Here is a 24165-nt window from a genome sequence, read left to right on the forward strand (position 1 = left end):
GCCCTTTTCTACTACTGCAGACAGACTAACACGGCTACCCACTGTGAATTATCTAGAAGGTAAAAGAGAGCCAGCGTGGTGTGGTGGTTAAGAGCAGTGGACTCTGATCTGGAGAACCGGGTTTGATTCCCCCAATCCTCCAGTTGCAAAAGAAGACTGTCAAGTGACCCTTGGCGGGGCCACTTGGCACCTGGCTTGGTCTCCTAGGGTTGCAAACCTCCAGGTAGTAGCAGGAGATATCCTGCTATTACAACAGATCTCCAGCCGATAGGGATCAGTTCACTAGGAGAAAATGGCCACTTTGGCAATTGGACTCTATGGCATTGAAGTCCCTCCCCTACCCAAACCCCGCCCTCCTTAGGCTCCGCCTTCAAAACCTCCTGCCGATAGCGAAGAGGGACCTGGCAACCCTATCTCCTCCACATGATCAGAGGAGGCTAATCTGGTGAACTGCATTTGTTTCCCCACTCCTACACACGAAGCCAGCTGGGTGAGCTTGGGCTAATCACAGTTCTCTTAGAGCTCTCTCAGCCCCACCTACCTCACAGGGTGTCTGTTGTGGGGAAGGGAAGGTGATTGTAAGCCGGTTTGAGTCTCCCTTGAGTGGGAGAGAAAGTCTGCATATAAAAACCAACTCTTTTTTTTCTAAAATGACTAAACTGAGGCTGTCATACTTTGGTCACATTATGAGAAAAGAAGAGTCACTGGAAAAGACAACCATGCTAGGAAAAGTTGAAGTCAGCAGGAAAAGAGGAAGACCCAGCAAGAGATAGATTGACTATAAAGGAAGCCACGGCCCTCAGTTTGCAAGACCTGAGCACGGCTGTTAAGGATAGGACGTTTTGGAGGACATTGGTTCATAGGGTTGCCATGAGTAGGACGCAACTTGATGGCATTTAACACACACACATGTAGTAAGGAAGAGCAAGAGTCCAGTGAGCACCTTAAAGACTAACAAAATCTGGGATTCCTGTCTCATTACCAGTGCTGATTTCTCCACGCCTACTACCCCTCTGCATATCACACTTAATCCAATCATGCCTGCTAATGTCATTTACTTGCTTTTGACTTTACATTGCCATTGTGTGTCTAATTCACTGGTCTCTGCTTAAGGATAGATGGAATGACATTCTATCTGTATTTGAAGAAGTGAGCTGTGGCTCACGAAAGCTCATAACCCTGCCAGAAATTGTGTTTGTCTTTAAGGTGCTACTGGACTCTTGCTCTTTTCTACTAACAAAATTTCTGGCAGGGTATATGTGCTTTTGTGAGTCACAGCTTACTTCTTCAGACACTGCTAGAATGTGAGATAGATCACAATGGGTAGCCGTGTGAGTCTGTCTTTCAAAATAGGAAAGAGCAAGAGTCCAGTGGCACCTGAAAGACTAACAAAATTTCTGGCAGGGTATATGAGCTTTCTTGAGCCACAGCTCACATCTTCAGATACAGATAGAATATCATTCCATCTATCCTTAAGCAGAGAAGAGTGAATTAGACATGCAATGGCAATGTCAAAAGCAAGTAAATGACATTAGCTGGCGTGACTGGATTAGGTGTGATATGCAAAGGGGTCGTAGCTGTGGAGAAATCAGCCTTGATAATGAGACAGGAATCCCAGATCACTATTAAGTCCAGGATAATGAATTGTCTTGCGCTTCATTATTAGTTGTAATTCAGCAGTCTCTCTTTCTAATCTCCCTTGGAAATCCCTTTGTAAGAGAACTGCTACTCTTAAATCAGCAACTCTGTGGTTTGTTTAAATCAAGCTGTGGATTATCCGTGTACTGTAGGGCATTGCCACCATTGCGGGCGGGCACAGTTTAGGAGAGACTTCTGAATAATAGATGAGAGAAAAGTGGCAGCGCAGAGCAGCCCCTGGGAGTCAGAAAACACAGCGGAAAGCAGGACACAGAGATGGATAGGTGGCTTCTGTTGGTTACATAATGGGCGACAGACGCAGCAAAGAACTGTGTCTTAGTGTAATTTTATTAAGTTTGCAAAGGTCCAGGTAGGGCTTAGAGATCTCCCAGAATACAACTGGTTTCCAGATTACAGAGATCAGTTCTTCTGGGGGAAATGGCTGCGTTGAAGGGTAGACTCTATGGTGTATCCCAGGCTCCACTCTCAAATCTCCAGGAACTTGTGAGCCCGGAGTTGGGAAACCTATTTTATAGACTACTGCTACTGCTGAACTACTGTTTAGATGACCCAGGTTTGAATCCCTACTAGGGTTGCCAACCTCCAGGTACTAGCTGGAGATCTCCTGCTATTACAACTAATCTCCAACCGATAGAGATCAGTTCACCTGGTAGGGTTACCAACTGCCAGGTGGTGGATGGACATCTCCTGCTATTACAACTGATCTCCAGCCAATAGAGATCACTTCACCTGGAAAATATGGCCCCTTTGGCAATTGGACTCTATGGCATTGAAATCTCTCCCCTCTCCAAACCCTGCCCTTCTCAGGCTCCACCCCCAAAATCTCCAGGTATTTCCCAACCTGGAGCTGGCAATCCTAATAATGCCAGAATGGCAGCAGTGTGGGGGGGAATCTGTTAGTCATAGTGTCCCCCATCCTATATTGGTGTCTGTTTAGGACCATCCCATTTTTTAAAAAATGTAAAACATTTTTATTATACCCGTGCCCCTTCTTTAGGCAACCAATGCAATGTAATTTTTATAACCCAACCATGCAGAAAATGGGCCTACCCTTTGCTCATTGAGAGAGAAAAGACAGCCCAATGTATTATGGAGTTTAATATAAATCAGCATTCCACAAATGTACCCTTTATCTACAGTCTAAAGCACAGTCTGTTCTGCTACCTCAAGTCACTTTCATATATGAATCAAGCTTGCAGGCCATAATATAAAAAGAGACTCACTCCAACGTAAATAGGCTGCTACTGCCTATTAGAAAAGCGATTCCACCTAAACATTAGGAAGAACTTTCTGACGGTGAGGGCTGTTCAACGGTGGAATGTGCTGCCTCAGAGGGTGGTGGAGTCCCCGTCTTTGGAGGTCTTTAAGCAAAGGCTAGATGGCCATCTGTCAGGAGTGCTTTGATTGAGGGATCCTGCATGGTGGGTGGAGGATTGGGGTCACTGGGGATGTGGGGGGAGGTAGTTGCCAATTTTCTGCATTGTGCAGGGGGTTGGACTAGATGACCCTGGTGGTCCCTTCCAGCTCTATTATTCTATGATTCTATGCTGTATTTAAATACAGTAGGAATTCCAACTGCTGGGCAATCAACGTCAAGGAGCTTAAGTCTGAAGGTGGATCCTGACTGAGCTGGAGAGGATGGCCATTGGTAAAGCTGTCTTGGAGGGTACTGTGTTCCCTGTATTTAAAAGATAAAGGTAGTCCCCTGTTCAAGCACCGGGTTATTACTGACCCATGGGGTGACGTCACACTGATGATGTTTACTAGGCAGACTATGTTTTCGGGGTTGTTTGTCGGAAGGATGGAAGGCTAAGTCAACCTTGAGCCGGCTACTTGAAAGTAACTTCATTCGGGATCAAACTCAGGTCATAAGCAGAGCTTTTGACTGCAGTACTGCAGCTTACCACTCTGCGCCACAGGGCTCCATGTATTTAGTGAGGCTCTGTCTGACTTAGTGAGCTCTGGCAGTTGTACTAGATCCAACAATGCTGGAGAAACACATTAATTTAGCGAAGAATGGCTTCTTCCAACTAGTGTGCAAGTTAGCTCCCTAACTCAGCCGATCTGGCCACAATGATCCACGCCAGAATAGCCTCCAGACTGGGTTATGATAACATGTACATAGTAACATAAGAAAGGCCATGCTAGATCAGACCAAGGTCCATCAAGTCCAGCAGTCTGTTCACACAGTGGCCAACCAGGTGCCTCTAGGAAGCCCACAAACAAGACAACTACAGGAGCATTGTCCTGCCTATGTTCCACAGCACCTAACAGAATAGACATAATATAATAGACACGCTCCTCTGATCCTGGAGACAATATGTATGAATAATGACTAGTATCCATTTTTACTAATAGCCATGAACAGCCCTCTCCTCCATGAATATGTCCAACTCCCCTCTTAAAGCCTTCCAAGTTGGCAGCCATCACCACATCCTGGGGCAGGGAGTTCCACAACTGAACTATGCGTTGTGTGAAGAAATACTTCCTTTTATCTGTTTTGAATCTCTCGCCCTTCAGATTCAGCAGATGACCCCACATACTAGTATTATGAGGGAGAAAAGCTTCCCCCTGTCCACTCTCTCCATACCATGTAGGATTGCCCTTGATTAGTATTTTGAAACTCCGCTTGTACATGGTCAAATTGCAACCAACCTATGACAACCCCAGAAAGGGGCTTTCAAGGTAAGCGAGGTGGTTTGCCATTGCCTTGCTCTGCAGAGCCTTCCTCGGCAGTCCCCCACCCAAAGACTGACCTGCTTCGCGTCAGAGAAAGGACGAGATCAGGCCGCACCACGCAGCTTTCCCTCCCATTTGGAAGCTTGAGCTAGTGCAAAATGTTACCACCCAGTTGGTATTTGGAGCAAACAGCAACAGATATCTTGCACCTGTTTGATAGCACTTCACTGAGTGCCCATTAAGTATCCAAGGACTTCAAGGCACAAATATTGATGTCACCACCTCTCCCACAGTGCTTTACTGTGAAAGCTCCTCTGTGCTGATTAAGGCCCTATCTTTCAGACAGGCTGGAACAGCACCTGTTCATTCCAGAGCTTTTCCAATAGCAGCTCCCACGTAAAGGAAAGGGCTTCCTCAGGCTGTTGGGAATGCATCCATGCTATTGTTTTGGAGGCTGATAAACTCGGGCGATTCAAACGTGAAATCTGAACTCTCAAGACAGTCCAGCTTCTATGTCAGATACTAGTATTGCTGTGTGTGTGTCAAGTGCCGTCAAGTCGCTTCCGACTCATGGCGGCCCTATGAATGAAAGTCCTCCAAAATGTCCTATCTTTGACAGCCTTGCTCAGATCTTGCAAATTGAAGGGTACATTGATTTTATTGAAGGCTACTAGTATTGCTACATTGATTTTATTTGGGTTTTCAAATAACATTGTAACCCACTGAGTCCTTTTATAGAAAGAAAAGCCATAAAGAAGCCTGAAGTCAACACACCCAAGCGAACATGTTCATTATTACATTGTACAAAGTATAGAATTCCTATACCGAAGAAGGGGGAGAAACCTCTGATAGAAGACAGGAAAAAAAGGTGCAGAACATCAGACGTTACAAGGCATTTATCTAATAACTAGTAGCTACTCCAAAATAGTAGTAACAACAAACACTTTTGTTTGTGCTCAAACTGTTGTGGTTCTGTGTTATATTATCAACACTTTTGCTTTTTGTTTGCTCATTATTTGTATACTGTAATACGTTTTGCAATTTATTTGAACCTTTGTTGTTAATACTATTTTGTAAAATTTTTGGTGTAGCTACAAGTTATTAAACGCCTTGAAACCTCTGGTGCTTTGCACATGTTTTTCTGTCTAGAATTCCTATACCACCGCTAAAGCTTAAGCTAGTGGCCAATACCAAACTGTAGGTGCCTATTTTCACCCTAGCACCTCTTCCCCTGTAGTCCCACGTGCTACCAGTTGCCATATTTTCCCTCTCCACTCATTTACAGACATATCATAAAGTTACAGCGCTCTGCAGGGCTGCTGTATGACAGCATTCATATATGTAACCTCGACAAAAGGTAAAGGTCCCCTGTGCAAGCACTGGGTCATTCCTGACCCATGGGGTGACATCACATCCCGACGTTTGGCAGCAGTCATCTTCCCTTTACCCCCAGCAAGCTGGGTACTCATTTTACCGATCTCGGAAGAAGGCTGAGTCAACCTGGATTGCATTACTGCAGCTTCCCTCTCTGCACCACGGGGCTCATATTTAACCTTGGACTCTTACTGTAATTTTTAAAAGATACTGTTTTATTTGTTGCTATTTCTCAAACATGCTGTTCTGTCAAAATAAACACTAGCCCATCTCTGTTATGGAATACAGGGCAGAAACAAGGTTGAGAACTAAAAGATTTTGCATCTATTTGTGTAATAAATGAGCAGTTATCCACTCTAGGGTATCCTAGAATTTTTGAAGTAAACAAGCCATATGGTCTTGGGAATGTTGAGATGAAAGCGTGCATCTGAACCTGCTCCTTTGAAAAACTGTCAATAGCACAGACGAACATCTTTGCATTAGCTGAACAGGCTTCACAGAACGAGTTTTCTCCACAGCAAGCCAATTTTTAAAAGCAACTGCTTCTCTTTACGTACTTGAGCTCAAGAAGAAAAAAGGGGGAAACCTCAGATTTGAACAAGGAAATATTTAAACACCATCTTTATGCCTGGTTGTTTTAATCGCAGCTTCTGGCTTCCTGAAGTAGATCACCAGAATAAAACAAATATTCCTTTGTACTGTGATTCTATTGGAACTGGAGGGAGCAGTTTTCCTGCCCTCCTGCTAACCACCTAACTGATGAGTTAGAAACAGGGATGAGAAAGCTGTTAACTGGAGGCAAGCAGGATGGAATGGTAATTAAAAACAGTCTCCTGCTGTTGCTTCCAAGTTGACACGTACACCTTTGGAGAATGTTCAGTATGTAGATCTAGGTCAAAACAACTTCTTTCCCATGTAACATAAAAAGTTCTTCCTAAATACAATACACATATTTTCTAAATAAATGTACTTCCCTTACCTCTGAAAGAAATGCTATTAGAGAGCAAGTGTAAGATACTCAGATAAACACATCAGACTATTAAAACTGGGTTGAGTAGAGCGTGTAGTTAAGAGCAGTGGTTTGGAGTGATGGACTGATCTGGAGAACCGGATTTGATTCCCCCACACCTCCACATGAGTGGCAGAGGCTAATCTGGTGAACTGGATTTATTCCCCCACTCCTACACATGAAGCCAGCTGGGTGACCTTGGACTAGTCACAGCTCTCTCGGCCCCACCTACCTCACAGTGTGCCTATTATGGGGAGGGGGAGGTGATCATAACCCGGTTTGAGCCTTCCTTAAGTGGGAAAGAATTTGCGTATAAAAACCAACTCTTCACTTGTGCCCAGGCAGAGCATTTTTTTTACATTCCACGTAATAGCCATCTTCATTGTCAGTTCCTACACTTGTAGTGACCAAAGGGTGACTGTATGGTGCACTTGTGTAAAAGTACCTATTTTCACCTTAGAATAAGGATTCCAGGACATACCTACTGCCGACATTCCACTTATCAGCCACTGACAGCGATTTATCAAAAGCAGACTGTAATTTGAATACAATTGGGTTCACAGGGCACACTGGCCATGAATAAGCATAAATGAACCAAAGTTATATGAATAAGGTTTATTCTTGTTGCCTGTGCATTCTACACATTGTTACCTGATATCAGACTGACAAGACAGTGTTCAAGACACAAATTGGTAGATTAGCGCTGGGCAAAATTAGTAGCAAGGTAAAGAAAAAAAGCTATTGCAGGAGTCTGCATCTTCAATTGCAAAATGGTAATATTCTAGCTGGCAGATGGAAGGACTGAAATGGCCTCCCTGACCCCACTTCATGAATTCAAAGCTATGATCTCCAAAGATTAGATTTAAAAACCTCACCTCCCCTACAAGTTCTGCTGATGGGTGGGAGTTAATCTAACATTTGGTCTGTTCCCATGTATCCATAGTGATATATGATGCCATCCTATCTACACCAAAGTCCGTGGGCTTAGTTACTCTATTTAGAATGGCACTAATGGTTTGACAGATACTACGCGGGGTTTCCCATAGCAAAGAGGTTAGGGTCTCTGCTTTAGCATTCTTTACTAACCACACTATTTATGGGCAACCTCACCAAAACTGTGATAAAAGTAAATCAAAATTATGAAGAGCTCAGTGGACTCGAGGCACACAGTTTCGGGAATCTGAGCCTGCAAAAACTTGTCCCACTATGCGTGTGAGTATAAAGAGCCCTCAGTCATTGTTCAACTGATATGTTTATTACACCAGGCCTAATTTTTAATCCAGTTTATCAAAAATGCCAAGTCACGGCCCCTTTACAGCAATCCCTTTCACAAACACTCAGGGGACCAACATATGCACCAAAGGACGTTTATTAGCATCTGTCCTGAACCAAGGCAACTGATCCTTCACCACATTGTGATATCGCCATTAAAAGTCATGGCACTGACTAATCATGCTGCAACACCATGTGTGATGCTGAAAACTAGGAAATGTTGCACGTACAGAGCATCCCCTTGTACATCTGGGCATCAGCTAAGACTCGGTGCACTTCGTTTGGGTACACTAAGCCAATTCTTACCAACGTTAACAATGCTGCAACATTGTCTGAATTCAGAAGGCAGCAATCACAGAAGCATTTTATTTGGGAATCGGTCAACATGAAATCATACAAATAAAAATGGTATAAACACAAAAACCACATTTGCATCATAACACGGATGACGAAAAAGGACAAAGTAAAAACCATAAAGAAAACTAGTCGGTCACTATGTACAGTTGGACACTGTTGTGTCATACACTAAAAGTCTTTTACAAAATAATCTCATGTCACGAAGACCACCCTCCAAGTCGAGTCCAGATGTTCTGCAAGATGGCTTTGTTGTAGTCTCCACCTATAAAACCAAGACAAACCCATTATCAGGCCTGTGAAACGTTTACAAGCATTTTAAAAGGTCCATTTTCATGAACTGCTTTAAGTCCTTTATTTATTCCTCGCTTCACCGTTAAAGATCATATGCACATCTGTTGACATGAAATTATCTCTGAGGACCCAAATTAGATTTAACATGCCCGGATGGTACCAGTTCAGCTCAAATGATGGAGCTATTTCAGAGAACTGTAGGAACTCAGAAAAGAGAAATTCTTGGTTTCCTAAAAACCAAGCTTCGGAAAGAGCCTTTCACGGCTTCAACTGCTAGTGGGAAAGAAAGAGTGGAGATTACACTGAGGAAAATTGTTAGCCAGGTGATTCAAATACAGCCCTGCTGCTTGCATATGATCTTTAATGTTCCCAGATTTAAAAGTTCGTTTTGGTTTGTAGATTTCACTAAGCTATAAAAAGAAAAAAGCAAGCATTAAATCTTAAAGAACGAACACTTAAAATGAGGTTCCACAATTGATATACAACACTAAACAGAAGACCAAAAAATGATTAAGCTGTAAAGGCATTTATGCACTTTAACTCCTGTAAAAAATCATTTTAAGTTAAGACACTTAGAAATCTTCAAAGAAGATTTTTTTTAAAAAAGAAGCCAAAGTCTGAAGTTTTCCACTTTAATCTTTACGCTGGTACATGAAGTTGGAAGAGACCATACCACAGGACAGCGTTTTCTGGTGTATGCCTTGCGCTCTGCCTGCAACGTGCGACCCCCAGAGATAGACGTGGTCAGGGTGACACACGGCCTGCAATGAAGTTCCCGCTGGCGGGTACAAACAAGGTATAATGTCAGAGTTAGAAGACAACAATCTTGTTTTGCTTAAGTTGTACCCATTTCAGTACTTTACCTGTTGGTTAATACTTCTACAAAGTTTTAATTATTCCTCTACACCACCTGGTACACATTGTAAGCAGAAAAACTCTTATGTTTCTCTGAAGTACTAAGGACGCCGAACCACCTTTTACAGAGTTAAAGATCTATAGACACTTAAGGCAAAGAGTTTTAAAACACATCTTTTAAACACGCGTTTTCAGTTTTTTAAAAAAAGAAGAGGAGTCAGACTATTCAAGAAAGTGGTTTTTACTTGTTTGTCTATTGATCTTTAAATTAGTTTAGAGGTATGGAAGGTGACGCTTTCACTCACTACACACCTGTTTCTTCTCCAGTGCTCCTTTAGTATGGCTGGTAGTTATTTTGGTGATTACCACCACCTCTGGATGCCTTTCCATACGTGCTCTGCTGTCCTGTTGAGAAAAAAAGCAAGCAATACTCAAATCTCAAATCCAGCTTGGTCCTACCACCAAAACCTGACTGAGAATTATTACAATAATAATTTTTATCATCCACCTAGGCTTTATTTTTAATCATGTGGACACACCCCTCTATGCCAAACTTTAAATACAATTGTTCTACAACATCTATACTACAAGCTTCTTGCAATTTTCTAATTGCCACAACACACCACAAAAAGCCTTAAGAATTGTAGCCACCAAGAGCTGTACTAGAGGCACCTTCCCCTGGTCCACTGTGTGCGTGCGTGTTAAGTGCCATCAAGTCGCTTCTGACTCATGGCGACCCTATGAATCAATGTCCTCCAAAACGTCCTATTTTTACCGGCTTTGCTCAAGACTTGAGCACAGCTGTTAAAGATAGGACATTCTGGAGGACACTGATTCATAGGGTTGCCATACGTCAATCCATCTCCTGTTGGGTCTTCCTCTTTTCCTGGTCCACTGGAGCTCCCAAGTCCTATAGAGAATCCTATGGCAGAGAGACACTACTGCAAATGGGAGAAAGTGTCCTTACCACTGTAGTCGGCGTATCCTTGACCATAGCCATAACTGGGGTAGTTATACCCCGAATAATCATATCCGCCATAGCTGCTGTAGCTCTGATCGCTGTAAGGACTGTTGTAACTTCCATATCCTTGATCATAATAGTTATTGTAACCTTGGCTCCAGTTCTGGCCTTGACCTAAAATGAAGATGACGAGGAGTTGGTTTTTATATGCTGACTTTCTCTACCACTTAAAGAAGAAACAAACCGGCTTACAATCACCTTCCCTTCCCCACAACAGACACCTTGTGAGGTAGGTAGGGATGAAAGAGCTGTGACTAGCCCAAGATCACCCAGCTGGCTTCATGTGGAGGTTTGGGGCAACCAACCCAGTTCACCAGATTAGCATCCCCCACTCATGTGGAGGAGTAGGGAATCAAACTCTGTTCTCCAGATCAGACTCCACCACTCCAAACTACCGCTCTTAACCACTACACCATGTTGGCTCATAACAACTCATTTAAAAAAATCTAGCCGTTATGGTTTTACTGAAACAAAAATGCAAAGCTGGTAAAGCACACAACAGCACACCTGCTTTAAAAACACACTTCCCAATTTGGGCTCAGCACTGGAAGACTAGATTATAAATTTTGCCTCTTAGCAAGAACGGAAAGCAGTGCTCCTCTGCAAGCACCCCCACAACCTGGCTGCGCATTTTTTCTTTTTAAATGAAATTTATTGCTAACAAAATTACACTAAGACAATAAACAGGATAAAAAGGAAACAAAGAGAAAAATATACAAAACAGAGGGACAAAAAGACACTTCCGTTTTCATTCGTATCGAGCATAAATCTAATTTTAAAATTACTACCTGTTCTGTGTGTGTGTGTGTGTGTGTGTGTGTGTGTGTGTGTGTAAAGTGCCTTCAAGTCGCAGCTGACTTATGGCGACCCCTTATGGGGTTTTCAAGGCAAGAGACTAACAGAGGTGGTTTGCCAGTGCCTTCCTCTGCTCTAGCCACAAATAAAAAAGTAGTTTTTAAATTATTCTTACAACTAACAATGGGACTTTTCTCTATCATCCCTACGTTCTTATTCTTCTAATCTTCAAACCCACAAATCATCAAATCATTTTTTCCCGTATTACACAAAATGTCAATAAAGGGTTTCCAACTTTCTATAAACGTAGGTAAACTATTTCTCTAATCAAAGCAGTCAGTTTGGCCATTTCTGCTAATTCCAACATCTTTACAAGCCATTCTTCTATTGTAGGTATATATGAATTTTTCCATTTCTGTGCATATACTATTCTTGCTGCTGAAATTGTACATGTGCATTTTCAACAGGCAGTTTGAGACGTCAAACCACACTTACCCCTGCCGCGTCCTCGGGAACCACCACGCCCACCAGAGGAAGTGCCTCTGCCCCCCTTCTGTTGCTGCTGCTGCTGTCTATACACATCTTTGGGCTGTGCTACTTTGATCTCACACTATGGAAATAAAAAAAATTGCTTGACTTTAATACCATGAGGAGGCACTTCCATTCTCAGCCATTCCTTTTGCGGAAGGGCCGAACACATTCTTAAATCTGAGCACCAGTACCTTGCCAGAACCAATCTGATGGTATCTGCTTTCCAGCAATTTCTTTACTGGCTCTTCATCTGTGTACGTGATGAAACAGAACCCCCTCCTTTCATTTGTCTTGGTGTCCATGGGAAGCTCGATATTTTCAATCTGTAAACCCACATCAAACAGTTATGTGCTGTACCAACATAAAACACTCCGTCTTTTCCTTAAAGCTATCCACTGAATGGCATGCCTCAGCTGTTCTGCCCTGCATTACTAATGTCTCTCACCTATGGAGTAACTTCCCCCATTAGCCCTTCTACCTCCAACATATGTCATGAATTCCATCTCAAGTTGCCACATGGTATCAGCTCTTCAAAATTCCTCCTTTACAAATTGAGGTTTTATACCAAAACCTTGAAAAGAAGTTAATTACAATTTTAATCTCTTTTTACTGTTGCCCTTTCTACCCTGCCTGCCAACTGTATTTGATTTTAAATCCTTGGGGCAAGGATCTGTTGTTGTTTTTAACTTAAGGACATACACACCAACAGTGCAACAGCAATAGGCACGATTAATAATCTGAAATGACTTAAATCTTACTCCCAATGTAACCCTTGCATGACTCCCAATTATTCCTCTCTTCTGAAACTTTGAACGAACAAGAATACATGAAGCTGCCTTCTATTGAATCAGACCCTTGGTCCATCGAAGTCAGTATTGTCTACTCAGCATCTCTCCAGGGTCTCAGGCAGAGGTTTTTCATATCACCTACTTGCCTAGTCCCTTTAACTGGAGATGCTAGGGATTGAACCTGGGACCATCTGCATGCCAAGCAGATGCTCTACCACTGAGCCACAGCCCCTTCGTGTCTTATTGAACTCTAGAATTCTAAATAACTGTAGTATACCTTAACAGTACAATCCTATGCAGAGCTACTCCAATCTAAGCCCGCTGATATGAATGGCCTTGGACTGGAGTAACTCTCCTAAGGATTGTACTGTTAATAAATAAACCACATCAAAAACATCTCTTGAAAACCCTGCGGGGAAAGGGGGAAAAAAAGGTACATGACAGCCCTCAACTGTAGACCTAACATTCACACTAGAGGTACCCACATCAAGCCATTGGACTCTACCTCTCCAAAGCCGCCAAAGTATTCCTTTATTTGCTCCTCAGATGTATCCGGACTCAGTCCACCAACAAACACTTTTTTAGGTGGCTCTTTCCCCTTCAGAGCTTTTGCTCTTTTGGGATCTATTAACTTGCCATCCAGTTTATGTTCTTTCAGTTCCAATACCTAGAAAGACAGACACGAAGATTATCTTCAGGGCAAGGAACATCGATACAACAAGAATATAAATACATTCCTTATGGCTGTATACTATGTGATGACATACCTTCTCAACACTGGCAGCATCTTTGAAAAGCACAAACCCAAAGCCTCTGGACCGCCCTGTCACGGGATCGGTTTTAATTGTGCAGTCCACCACTTCTCCAAAGCGAGATAAGTATTCTGTCAAGTCCTTCTTGCTTGTATCCCAGCTCAGGCCTCCAATAAACATTTTGCTGCAGTGGAAGAACACAAGATGTATTTGAGTGACACTTCCACAAAGCTTTATTTACATATCCCAGCAGTCTTGCTCCATCTACGTGGGCTCCCAGTTTGCTTCTAGGCCCAATTCAAGGTGCTGGCATCACCCTTTAAAGCCATATACGGCTTGGGGCCAGTATACCTGAAGGACTACCTTCTTCCACATGAACCTACCCATCCACTCGGGTCATCTTTGGAGGCCATATTTTTTTTATTGGATTGTTTATGTTACATACATTTTAAATGCTAATTCAACATTCTGATGTTCAACTCTTTGGGGACCCTATTTGGGTGGAAAGGTGACGTAGAAATGTTTTAAGAAAATAAACAATAAATACTAGTAAACTGATATCCCCGTTTTCCATTAGCACACTCAAGATGGCCGACAAAGTTGAAATCCCATAAAGCAATCATATCAATGTATTACAAACAGAAACTATTAACACATACAGCTCAGCTGGATTGCTTCTCCTCATGTTAATATCCATAACCTCACTGGGGGAAGAGCAGATCAATCTATAAACATACAACAAGGTTCACATATAGAGGGATAATTCAATTTCAAGCAATATGAATACTAATGCTGCATTTTTAAAAGGACAAACATACGTCCCTAGTCTTAATGCAAGCACTATTTCATTTTTACCAACATGCACAGGGCTTTGTGTGCAAACAAGCCTCATCACTAAAGTTCATTAGATTCTTTTCCAGGTTCTAAAACTGTTATTTGTTTTATACTTTGCCATAGTATTTTTATTTTACTGACAAATGTTTATCTACTCTAATGCCTTCACTCAAAAGCTGACTTACAGTTTCAAGACATGTTCATATGCAAGTTGTACTCTACCGCCCTTTCAGACGCATACATAAGCAATACGAAGCTCAACTACTTGAAGCAGAGATGCCTTCACTCACCCACCCCTTATCAGAAGTCTGTGAGGCAGATTTGGCTGGGAAAGTAGAGATCAACCCAATGTCACCCGGTACACACTGCAACGGACTGGGAAGTTGAACCCTGGTTTCCTTGATCCAACTCTAACCACTACTGCAGTAGTTCAAGAAAATGCAGACTCCCCTTAGATTTAATATACAACTTATAAAAAGTTGTGAAACCTTACATGTGTCTGCCCCAGAATAAAGTTCAACCCCATATCACTCTTTCAAACTCATATTCTCGTCTGTAACATGGAAATCCTGCTACCTACGCCCAAAAGCTGTTTAAGGGCAATTATCAAGGATTGTAAGGTACTTTGCAAATTAAAGCCACAATGTAAGAAGAACAAGCACTTATAAATATGCAGACATCTTCCCGGTAATTACAGTGTTACCGCAGATGGCAGAAGAAAATTTTAAATTTAAATTAAAGCTTTAATAGCTCAAAGCTCAGTCACCATCCTTCCTTAGGTCTCTACAAGGAAAGCAAACCAGCAAAGCATATGTAACCCTTGTTATGACAGTACTATATTGCCTCAAGTAGGGCAAACAAGTCACCCATTTAGAACTGATGATCTTAGGGCCATGCACATAAATGGGAGAAGTGGCCACAGAACTTACAAGTCACTGGCCTAAAGAGTTCCACTGAGCTGCCACCAACAGCAGAAAAGTCCCTTAAAAACACAGATTTATGTCAGATATATACTTACAGTGCAATCCTAAAGAGAGTTACTCCAGTCTAAACCCATTTACTTTAATGGGCTTAGACTGGAGTAATTCTGCATAGGATTGTACTGCGAGGCACTGATTTCCCATTGGTGGAACAAAGCACCACCACAGCCAATCACTGGTTGAGTTTATCAGGAGGCAGAGGGAGATTCCAGAGGATACCTGGGGTGTTTTGGCTGCAGCAATAGCTGCCCTGTGACACTTTTATAAGGCCAACACATTCATAAGCTTTCATGATGCCATCTGACAAAGGAGGCTTCAGCACACAAAAAGCATATTTGACAGTTTTTAAAGTACTCCAAAGATCTTGTGACATGGGCCACAAAGAAAGAGACAGACTGTAAGAGAAAGGAGAACCCAGCAAAGTGACCAGAAGCAAAAGCGAAGCGCTTTAGCTCACTTTAGACGCAACTTCAGGAGGTACATCTTCTTCCCTCTCTACAGGAGAACCTATGTTAAGAAAGTCCCTTCTGCCAGATAGTTACCAGGACCCCCCAAACAAAAAGTGGGGGAATGTTCTGCATTTCCTACCACCACCACCCACCCCAACTGCCTTATTCTCGACTGGAAATAGTCCCCATATTCCAGGGTGGAAATAATAATTATCTTATTATTTCAGAGAACAGCTATGTTGGCCTGCCCCAGCTGCCTTATTCTGGAGTGGAAATATTCCCCTTATTCTAAAATGGAAATGATAATAATCTTACTATTATTAGTAATAAGATTATTATTATTTTAGAGAACAGTCATGTTGGCCTGCAGTAGAATAGCTCAGTGGCACTTTTATTAATAGCTCAGTGGCACTTTGGAAACCAACAAGACTTTTAAAGTCCGATCCGAGCCCAGTGGCACCTCAGAGACCAACACGGTTGTCAGGGTATCAGCTTTCGACGGCCAAAAGCTCCCTTTCCTCAAACAGGAGCCGATGCTAAGGCTGTCCACACGACTCCACTTCCCCCTGCAGAGGCGCTCTTAAGCCCCGCCCTTCTCCGGGCTTCCCCCCCCTCCCGTCCTCCGCACATTCCGATCGCCCCGCCTCTTCTTGTGCACACGGCACCAGCCACTCTTCTCTCCTCAGCTCCCCCCCGCGCTCGAGCGCTTCAGGTTACCGCCCAGCGTGACCCCGCCCCTCCGCGCTCCTATAGGCTGGCGGTTACGTCAAGGCACCCGCCCACTGAGAAGTTCAGGCCAGCGCGCGAGGACGAGGGGGGGAGGGGAGACAAAGGGAATTCAAGACGGGGGGGAGGCGCTAGAAAGGGAACAGCCGGGTCACGTGGCGGCTGTTTTTAAAAAAAGGCTGTTGTGGCAGCCAGGCCCCTCCCCCCTCCTCGCCGTATAGGCCCAAAATGGCGCCAGGTGAAGCACCCCTCCCCCCCCTTCGTACCCGTCATCCTGCTGGTTCTTGCTCGCGTTGATCTTGGAGCCTTCGGCGAAGTCTTCCTGGCCGCTGCCGGAGCCGGCGTTGTTGTTATTGCTACTGCCGTAGTCGGTGTTGTCCTCCATAGCGGAGAGAGGGAGCCGGGGAGGGGGGGGATAATCGAGAAGGACGACAAAACCCACAAAAAGCGAGCGGGAAGGGGGAGGAAAAGCAGGCGACGCGACCCGAGTACGAAAATGGCGGCTGTAAGAAAAGATCCGGGCAGAGCCTGAGACGGTTTTATATACGCGCTCCTTCCGCCAATGGGAACAGCCCCCTGGCGCAGGCGCGGCGGCGGCGCCGAATGGGACAGCGGGAAGGCGGGGCCGACATCCGTGCGGGCCAATCGGGAGGCGCCGGCGGAAGGGCAATGGCGCCGGCGGGGGAGGGGGGGATGAGCGGTTTCTCCCGCCCGCGGCTGGACACGTTTGCCTGCCTTGGCGGTAAATCGCATTGAGTTCAATGGGACTACTTTCCTAGTAAAGTTAACCTCCGGACCACTTAATTTTGCTGCGGCAAACGGGGTTTTGCTGCGGCTGCCCCGCTGGGATCACCTTTGTACCGAGGCCCTATTTCCCAGTTCTGGGTTTAGCTTCTACCCTGCCAGGCCTCGTCCCTGGCGACTGTTTGCACTAAGGCAGGCCTCAACGCGGTTCTCATTTTATTTCTTTTTTAATAAATTTTTTTTCCAAGTTGGTTCATATTCAGTTACAAATATCCATTAACAGATTATATAATCAAACGAGTCCTTTCTTGCCATTTAACTAACATATATATTTTTGACTTTCCCCCCCTCCCCTCCTCTATCCGTTTGTTACCCTTTTTACTCTCTTTGTATTTGTTGTCTAGTTCTTTATGATAAATCACCCATATCTTTATCATATAAACAACTAACTATTATCATCTCTTATTTAGCTCAACTCGATTCTCATTTTCTTTATGCAATAAACAGCGGGTATTCAAAGACTTATTTGCAGGGAGTTCTCACGTAACAGGCCTTAGAGCACTGGTTCCCAACCAGAGGTCCGTGGACCCCCAGGGGTCCGCGAGAACTAAATTAAGATCCGCAAAACAAAGTTATAAACTCATAATAAATTAATATTTTCAATTAAAAGTTCTCTATTAGAAAAATATATATTCAAATATTATTCTAAGCTTAATGTTTAACTAACAGTTATGATTAAAGTTTATTTTCAAATTCTCAGAATTTTTATTTTGAACCTTGGGGTCCCTGCACCGAACAAAAAAGTCCTAGTGGTCCCTGGTCCAAAAAAGATTGGGAACCACTGCCTTAGAGCAATGGGGTCAGAGGGAGTCGTTTTCACATAGTTTCCCGCACTTTTGCACTGCAAGACTGCGTCCAGGGCAGGCTGTATGCCAAAAGGGTAGCCGAAATAACAAAACAGACGTGGGCCACGAGTTCAGCTCTTTTATTATCCAAAGGCTGCAATCTTATGCGCGCTTTCTTTGCAGGAAGTCCCGTTTCAAGGCAAATGCATAGGATTGCGTTGCAAATATAATTATCATTGCAACTATCATGTTCAGTTTCAGATCCTATGTGTTTACTAAGAACTAAGCCTCCTGGACTACATTCCCCATGTGCACAGGAGCACATAGCAATTTCGCCTTAACGTTGAGATTTCCACTTGAAAGATTCACAGCGTAAGTGAGAACATAAGTGGAGCCCGCTGGATCAGACAAGATCGTGAGCTCTGATGATGGGACCCTTGACTCTTTAAAGATTATACCCCCCCAAATCTTGTTGGTCTCTAAGAGAAACCCACCCTGCAATGAAAAGAGCTAGTAACTTACTTTAAAAAAATGAAAGCTAGAAATTCAAAGGAATGAGTAATTGCAATGTAAAGGCTTTGGGTCCCCATTGCAAAGGAAGGCGGAGTATAAACAAAGTAAATCAATATGTATTGTGCTACAGCACTTTAGCAATTGCTTTTTTAAAAAGCCCTCTGGTGGTGTGGTAGGGGGGAATTGCAAAGAAAATGGTGCCTGGGAGAGGAAAGTGCACACAAAGCTCCCACGTGACTGCTCCACAGGTTTGAAAAAGGATGTGCTGAGGTTGGAGAAAGCTTGGAAGGTGGTCCATAAAGTAGGATGTTGTGTGGATGCTCCTCATCTCCCCCTTCCAAAAAAACCCTGCAGTTTTGGAGCCAAGGCAGAGAAAAATCTTCATGTGGATGCAACCATAAAAAGTGGATCTTCACTTGGAGTGTTGCCCAGACTGCTGCGCAAGAATATTTAGCATCCAAAAGGAGAGTTACTGGTATGATATTCTTGCATACCTTAGTGGCAAGGAGAAGGAAGGAAAGAACAAAACAATAACAACAGAGACTGTTAAGGAAATGGTTCAGAAGGGGTGGTTGAGAGAAGGAAAGGTAGGAGAACATCTTTAAAAGCCACATTCCTAAATCACGGCCCAGCCACAATATGCACACACTGCCAGAATGTTTGTAGGAAGGAGCCAACACCCATTCACTTTATTAATGAAACCAGGGACCTGTACCTGGATAAATAAGAACATAAGAAAGGCCCTGCTGGATCAGACCAAGGTCCATCTAGACCAGCAGTCTGTTCACACAGTGGCCAACCAGGTGCCTCTAGAAAGCCACAAACAAGACGACTGCAGCAGCACTATCCTGCCTGTGTTCCACAGCACCTAATATAATAGGCATGCTCCTCTGATACTAGAGAGAATAGGTATGCAGCATGACTAGTATCCATTTTAACTAATAGCCATGAATACCCCTTTCCTCCATGAATATGTCCACTCCCCTCTTAAAGACTTGCAAGTTGGCAGCCATCACCACATCCTGGGGCAGGGAGTTCCACAATTTAACTATGCGTTGCGTGAAAAAATACTTCCCTTTATCTGTTTTGAATCACCCTCCAGCTTCAGTAGATGACCCCACGTTCTAGTACAATAGGAGAGGGAGAAAAACTTCTCCCTGTCCCCTCTCTCCAAACCATGCATAATTTTATAGACCTCTATCATGTCTCCCCTCAGCCGTCTTCTTTCCAAACTAAACAACCCTAAGCAATTTAATTGCTCCTCATAGGGCAGTTGCTCTAGTCCCCTAATCATTTTGGTTGCTCTTTTCTGCACCTTCTCAAGCTCTGTAATATCCTTTTTTAGGTGGTGACCAGAACTGTACACAATATTCCAAGTGTGGTCTCACCATCGATTTCTACAAGGGCAGTATGATATCAGCAGTTTTATTCTCTATTCCTCGTCTAATTATGGCCAGCATGGAATTTGCTTTTTTTATAGCAGCTGCACACTGGGTTGACATCTTCATCGAGCTATCCACTACCACCCCGAGATCCCTTTCTTGGTCTGTCGCTGCTAGCACAGATCCCATCAGTGTATATGTGAAGTTGGGATTTTTTGCCCCAATATGCATCACTTTACACTTGCTCACATTGCATCTCATTTGCCATTTTAATGCCCATTCTTCCAGTTTGTAGGGATCCCTTTGGAGCTCTTCACAGTCCAATTTTGTTTTAACCACCCTAAATAATTTGGTATCATCTGCAAACTTGGCTACTTCGCTGTTCAATCCCAACTCCAGGTCACCGATGAACAGGTTGAAAAGCACCAGTCCCAACACAGATCCCTGAGGGACCCCACTGCTCACGTCCCTCCATTGGGAGAAATGACCATTGATTCCTACTCTCTGCTTCCTATTTTTAAGCCAGCTCTCAAACCATAAGAGGACTTATCCTCTTATCCCATGACTATGAAGTTTGCTTAGCAGTCTTTGGTGGCGGACTTTGTCAAAAGCCTTCTGGAAATCCAAATGTTTTGTTTCAATCACACATTTAACTGTACATGCCTTTGAGTTACTCAGTGTACATATAAAGAAATGAATTCACTCTTAACACATAAACAGGGTTATTCTTGATAAAGACTGCAGTATCCTCAAAGGAACAGTTGACTTCACATGGAAGATGTTATGCCTACAATATCGGCAGCTTGCAATCTGGAAACTGCTGGGCAGCCTGATCCTTGTGACTCCAGAGAAGCAGCAAAATATTATGACTCCAAGGAACTGATGAATGTATTTTTGCACTGGGTGAGTTTGAGTTTTGATTGCTAATATAGTGTAAACGTTCCAAGATTTTATGTTTGCATAGAAGTTTATTAAATGCTTTATTTGTAGAGGAGAATTGAAAAAGCCAGGAACTTTTGGGGAGGGGCTGTGGCTCAGTGGTAGAGCCTCTGCTTGGCCTGCAGAAGGTCCCAGGTTCAATCCCTGGCATCTCCAGTTCAAGGGACTAGGCAAGTAGGTGATGTGAAAGACCTCTGCCTGACACCCTGGAGAGCCGCTGCCGGTCTGAGTAGACAATACTGACTTTTTTGGTCAATACTGACCAATGCAGGATCAGCCTACAGCATCCCTGACAAGTGTTTGTCCAGCCTCTGCTTAAAGACTGCCAATGAGGGGGAGCTCACCTCCCTAGGTAGCTGATTTCACTGTCAAACAACTCTTACTGTAAATTTTTGTTTACTAATAGCCAGCTGGTACCTTTCCGCCTGCAATTTAAATCCAATATTGTGAGTCCTATCCTGTGCTGCCAACAGGAACAGCTCCTGCCCTCCTCTAAGTGACAGCCCTTCAAATACTTAAAGAAAGCAATCATGTCCCCCACAACCTCCTCTTCTCCAGACTAAACATTCCCAACTTCCTCAGCCTTTCCTCGTAGGGCTTGATCATCCTCAGCGCTCTCCTCTGCACCTGCTCCTTACTGTCCACATCCTTTTTGAACTGAGGCCTCCAGAACTGCACACCATACTCCAGCTGCAGCCTGACCAATGCAGCGTACAGTGGAACTAGGACATCTTGCGACTTGAATGTTGTGCCTCCGTACTGCCAGAGTAACACCGTGAGCAAGTCCCAAGAGGTACACGCCAAACATGGGGGGCGCTTCCATGTTGCGGGTCTCACAGGGAACCATGCAGCAGTGAACTCAGCAGAGGATCCTGGGACAAAGACCGCAGCAATGCTTCCAAGGAAGCCTTTCTGGGAGAAATCAGGGTGTGCCAACAGCAATCAAGCCACACCAGGCAAGAAAGCAAAGATGCCTGTCCCTGTATTCTTTCACAGGAGATGCAATCACTGACCATTAACACCATTCGGAAGTTAAGTGCCCTGTGGCAGTCTGGAATCTACGACTCAAAGCTTCCCCTTATCCCCAAGGCTCCGGCCAAATACATGATCCCCTTAACATCTCCAGCTTTTGTAATCATAATCCAATCAAAAACTGCCCTTCCTGGAGCCCTTCAGTCAGTTCTATAGTTTTCTCCTGATTACTCCCGACAGCCAGCGTGGTGTAGTGGTTAACAGCGGTGGTTGGGAGCGGTGGACTCTGATCTGGAGAACCGGGTTTGATTCCCCACTCCTCCACACGAGCGGCGGAGGCTAATCTGGTGCGGCGGAGGCTAATCTGGTAAACTGGATTTGTTTCCCCACTCCTACACATGCAGCCAGCTGGGTGATCTTGGGCTAGTCACAGTCCTCTTAGAGCTCTCTCGGCCCCACCTAACTCTGTTGTGGGGAAGGAGATTGTAAGCCGGTTTGATTCTTCCTTAAGTGGTAGAGAAAGTCGGCATATAAAAACCACCTTTCTTCTTTTCCTTTATCCTCTGTTGTAATCTTGTTTCCTGAAACGAACCCATTTTATGCTATGGGCCACAAACAGTATACCTAACCTGGCTTTAGGACCAGGAAAGTCTCCAATCCTGGTTACCAGGTGAACTGCAACAGACTCCCAACGCACACTGGATCCCTCCTTCCATCTCATTTCTGTGTAGAATAGGACAGGTAATCTTTGCTCTCCCTCTGATCTATTCCCCCCTATTTTCTAGACCACTATTCCCCATTTTCTACACCTTTAGCTCAAAAATTAACTCCTGCTCCAAATTGGAGGAGCTCTGCTGAATGTTTGTTAGTTGTTGCTAACATGTCTGCCCTTCCCAGTCTCAGCCTCCTTCTGATCTCTTGGTTGCACTCTCTTTTGGTTGATGGTGGAGCCAAGGAATAGACAATCTTTCATTATCTTAAAAGTTGTGTAATTCCTATTACACAATGTTACACCTATGATATTGCTATTAATTATGACAGTTAAAGAGAGCCTCTACTTTCAGAGATGGCACACCTTTGAATAGCATACCCTAGGGGACAAAGTAGGGCTGTTGTATCTAACACAAGGCTGGCATGACGGTTCTTAAGATCTGGACCTGGAAAAATCTTTTTTCCCTCCTTCATTTTGAAATGTTTGTAACATCTGGCCTAACAAAGAGCTCTGATGAGCTTGAAAATTTGCATTGCTTTGTGTTGTTTTGGCTAGCCCCAATAGGAATTTTGTTTCTTGTTCCAGCTGTTGTTGGAAGCAGGATGGGGCTTTGCTATGACTTAGGGTTGCCAGCCTCCAGGCAGTGCCTGGAGATCTCGGAGTGCTATTATTCATCTCCAGGCTAGAGCTCAGTTCCCCTGGAGAAAAGGACTGCTTTTGGCTGGTGGACTCTTATGACATCCCTGCTAAATTTCCTCCCCCTTCCTTGGCTCCACTTTGAACGGTACACTTCAGTAGATCTGTAGGCGCCTAAGACTAAAAAGGCAACCCTGGATGGTATAAACACATTTTGTATTTTACAAACTTCATTCTACTCAGTCACCAAGTCTGTAATATTCATATATACTTATGTTCTTGTATAATGGCATAGGTCTCTTCAGAACTGCATGTATACACACCGATGAAGAAGGCTTTACAGCCCAAACATGTTTGGTCTGAGCTTTGGAATTGTTTGGCTGTATTTTTGTGTTTATTTGGCATATTTATAATAGATACATATTTATCTATTTATAATAGATACATAGAACAGGGCTATATATAAGTTGTTTCTGTTTGTATTCAATGTATTATACACCATTTACAGGATTACTTGTATTAATATGCACAACAATATTATCCCCATGTTTCATGTTGATTCCTGACCTTTGGGTACCTTATTCTAGTTTTTTAGGGTCCCCCCCTTTTGTTGTTGTTGGCATGTTGGTCCATTCCAAAACCTCCAGCATTTTCCCAACCCAGAGTTGGCAACCCTAAGTCTTTCAGGAATCCCCGGAGGGGGAAAACACCCTTTTCGAAAGATGCCCCATCTAGGGGAGGCAGATTCCCAACCTTCCAATTTCACACACAAACTCTCCGGCCATTTATGCATTTATTTGCCTTGGATCTGCTGCTCTATAGACGCACATTTTTCCCCATCCGAATTCTCAAACTTCTACCCGGGGGCTTATTTTTAAGTTTTTAAGAATGCGGCTGGTAAAAAAGGGCATCTAGAGCAACAAACCCAAGGCAAAAACCTCCCGTGCGTAAATGGCCTCTGCCTTAGGAGAGGCGGGGCAAACGCAGACAACTTTCAAGCTGTTATTTTTTTAATCGCATCCGCGATCTCCCGTATCGAGTGATCAACCT

At 43.8% G+C, this 24165-nt stretch overlaps 2 protein-coding genes across 3 annotated transcripts in view; one reads left to right on the forward strand and one right to left on the reverse strand.

The window, feature by feature from the left end:
* Positions 1–8345: 8345 nt before the first annotated feature.
* HNRNPDL (heterogeneous nuclear ribonucleoprotein D like) lies at positions 8346–16781 on the reverse strand. Of its 2 annotated transcripts, none has more exons than XM_056855150.1 (8): positions 16639–16781; positions 13399–13567; positions 13137–13298; positions 12035–12166; positions 11808–11922; positions 10464–10631; positions 9807–9901; positions 8346–8612 (listed from the first exon to the last, which is right to left on the reverse strand). In XM_056855150.1, exons 1-7 carry the CDS (start codon positions 16755–16757, stop codon positions 9831–9833), a joined length of 936 nt encoding a protein of 311 aa, XP_056711128.1. In that variant the 5' UTR covers positions 16758–16781; the 3' UTR covers positions 8346–8612; positions 9807–9830. The 2 variants fall into 2 exon arrangements, with proteins under 2 accessions (XP_056711128.1, XP_056711129.1); XM_056855151.1 differs by lacking the exon at positions 8346–8612 and adding an exon at positions 8838–9419 and having other exon boundaries at positions 9809–9901.
* ENOPH1 (enolase-phosphatase 1) overlaps positions 16602–24165 on the forward strand; it is a 32335-nt gene continuing 24771 nt past the window's right edge. The window contains exon 1 of the mRNA XM_056855153.1: positions 16602–16610. The gene's annotated coding sequence lies outside the window, so the exon portion shown is untranslated. The remainder of the gene's footprint in view (positions 16611–24165) is intronic.

The sequence above is a fragment of the Euleptes europaea genome, chromosome 9 (assembly GCF_029931775.1).
Source record: "Euleptes europaea isolate rEulEur1 chromosome 9, rEulEur1.hap1, whole genome shotgun sequence".
Lineage (NCBI taxonomy): Eukaryota > Metazoa > Chordata > Lepidosauria > Squamata > Sphaerodactylidae > Euleptes > Euleptes europaea.

Bases quoted from the DNA above. Each gene is read 5' to 3' on its own strand.
- HNRNPDL (XM_056855150.1), bottom strand. From the start codon at position 16,757: ATGGAGGACAACACCGACTACGGCAGTAGCAATAACAACAACGCCGGC. The intron at 13,299-13,398 runs GTATGTCATCAC...CTGTCTTTCTAG, and splicing joins ATGCTGCCAGTGTTGAGAAG to GTATTGGAACTGAAAGAACA. The intron at 10,632-11,807 runs GTAAGTGTGGTT...TCTTCATTTTAG, and splicing joins TTCCCGAGGACGCGGCAGGG to GTCAAGGCCAGAACTGGAGC.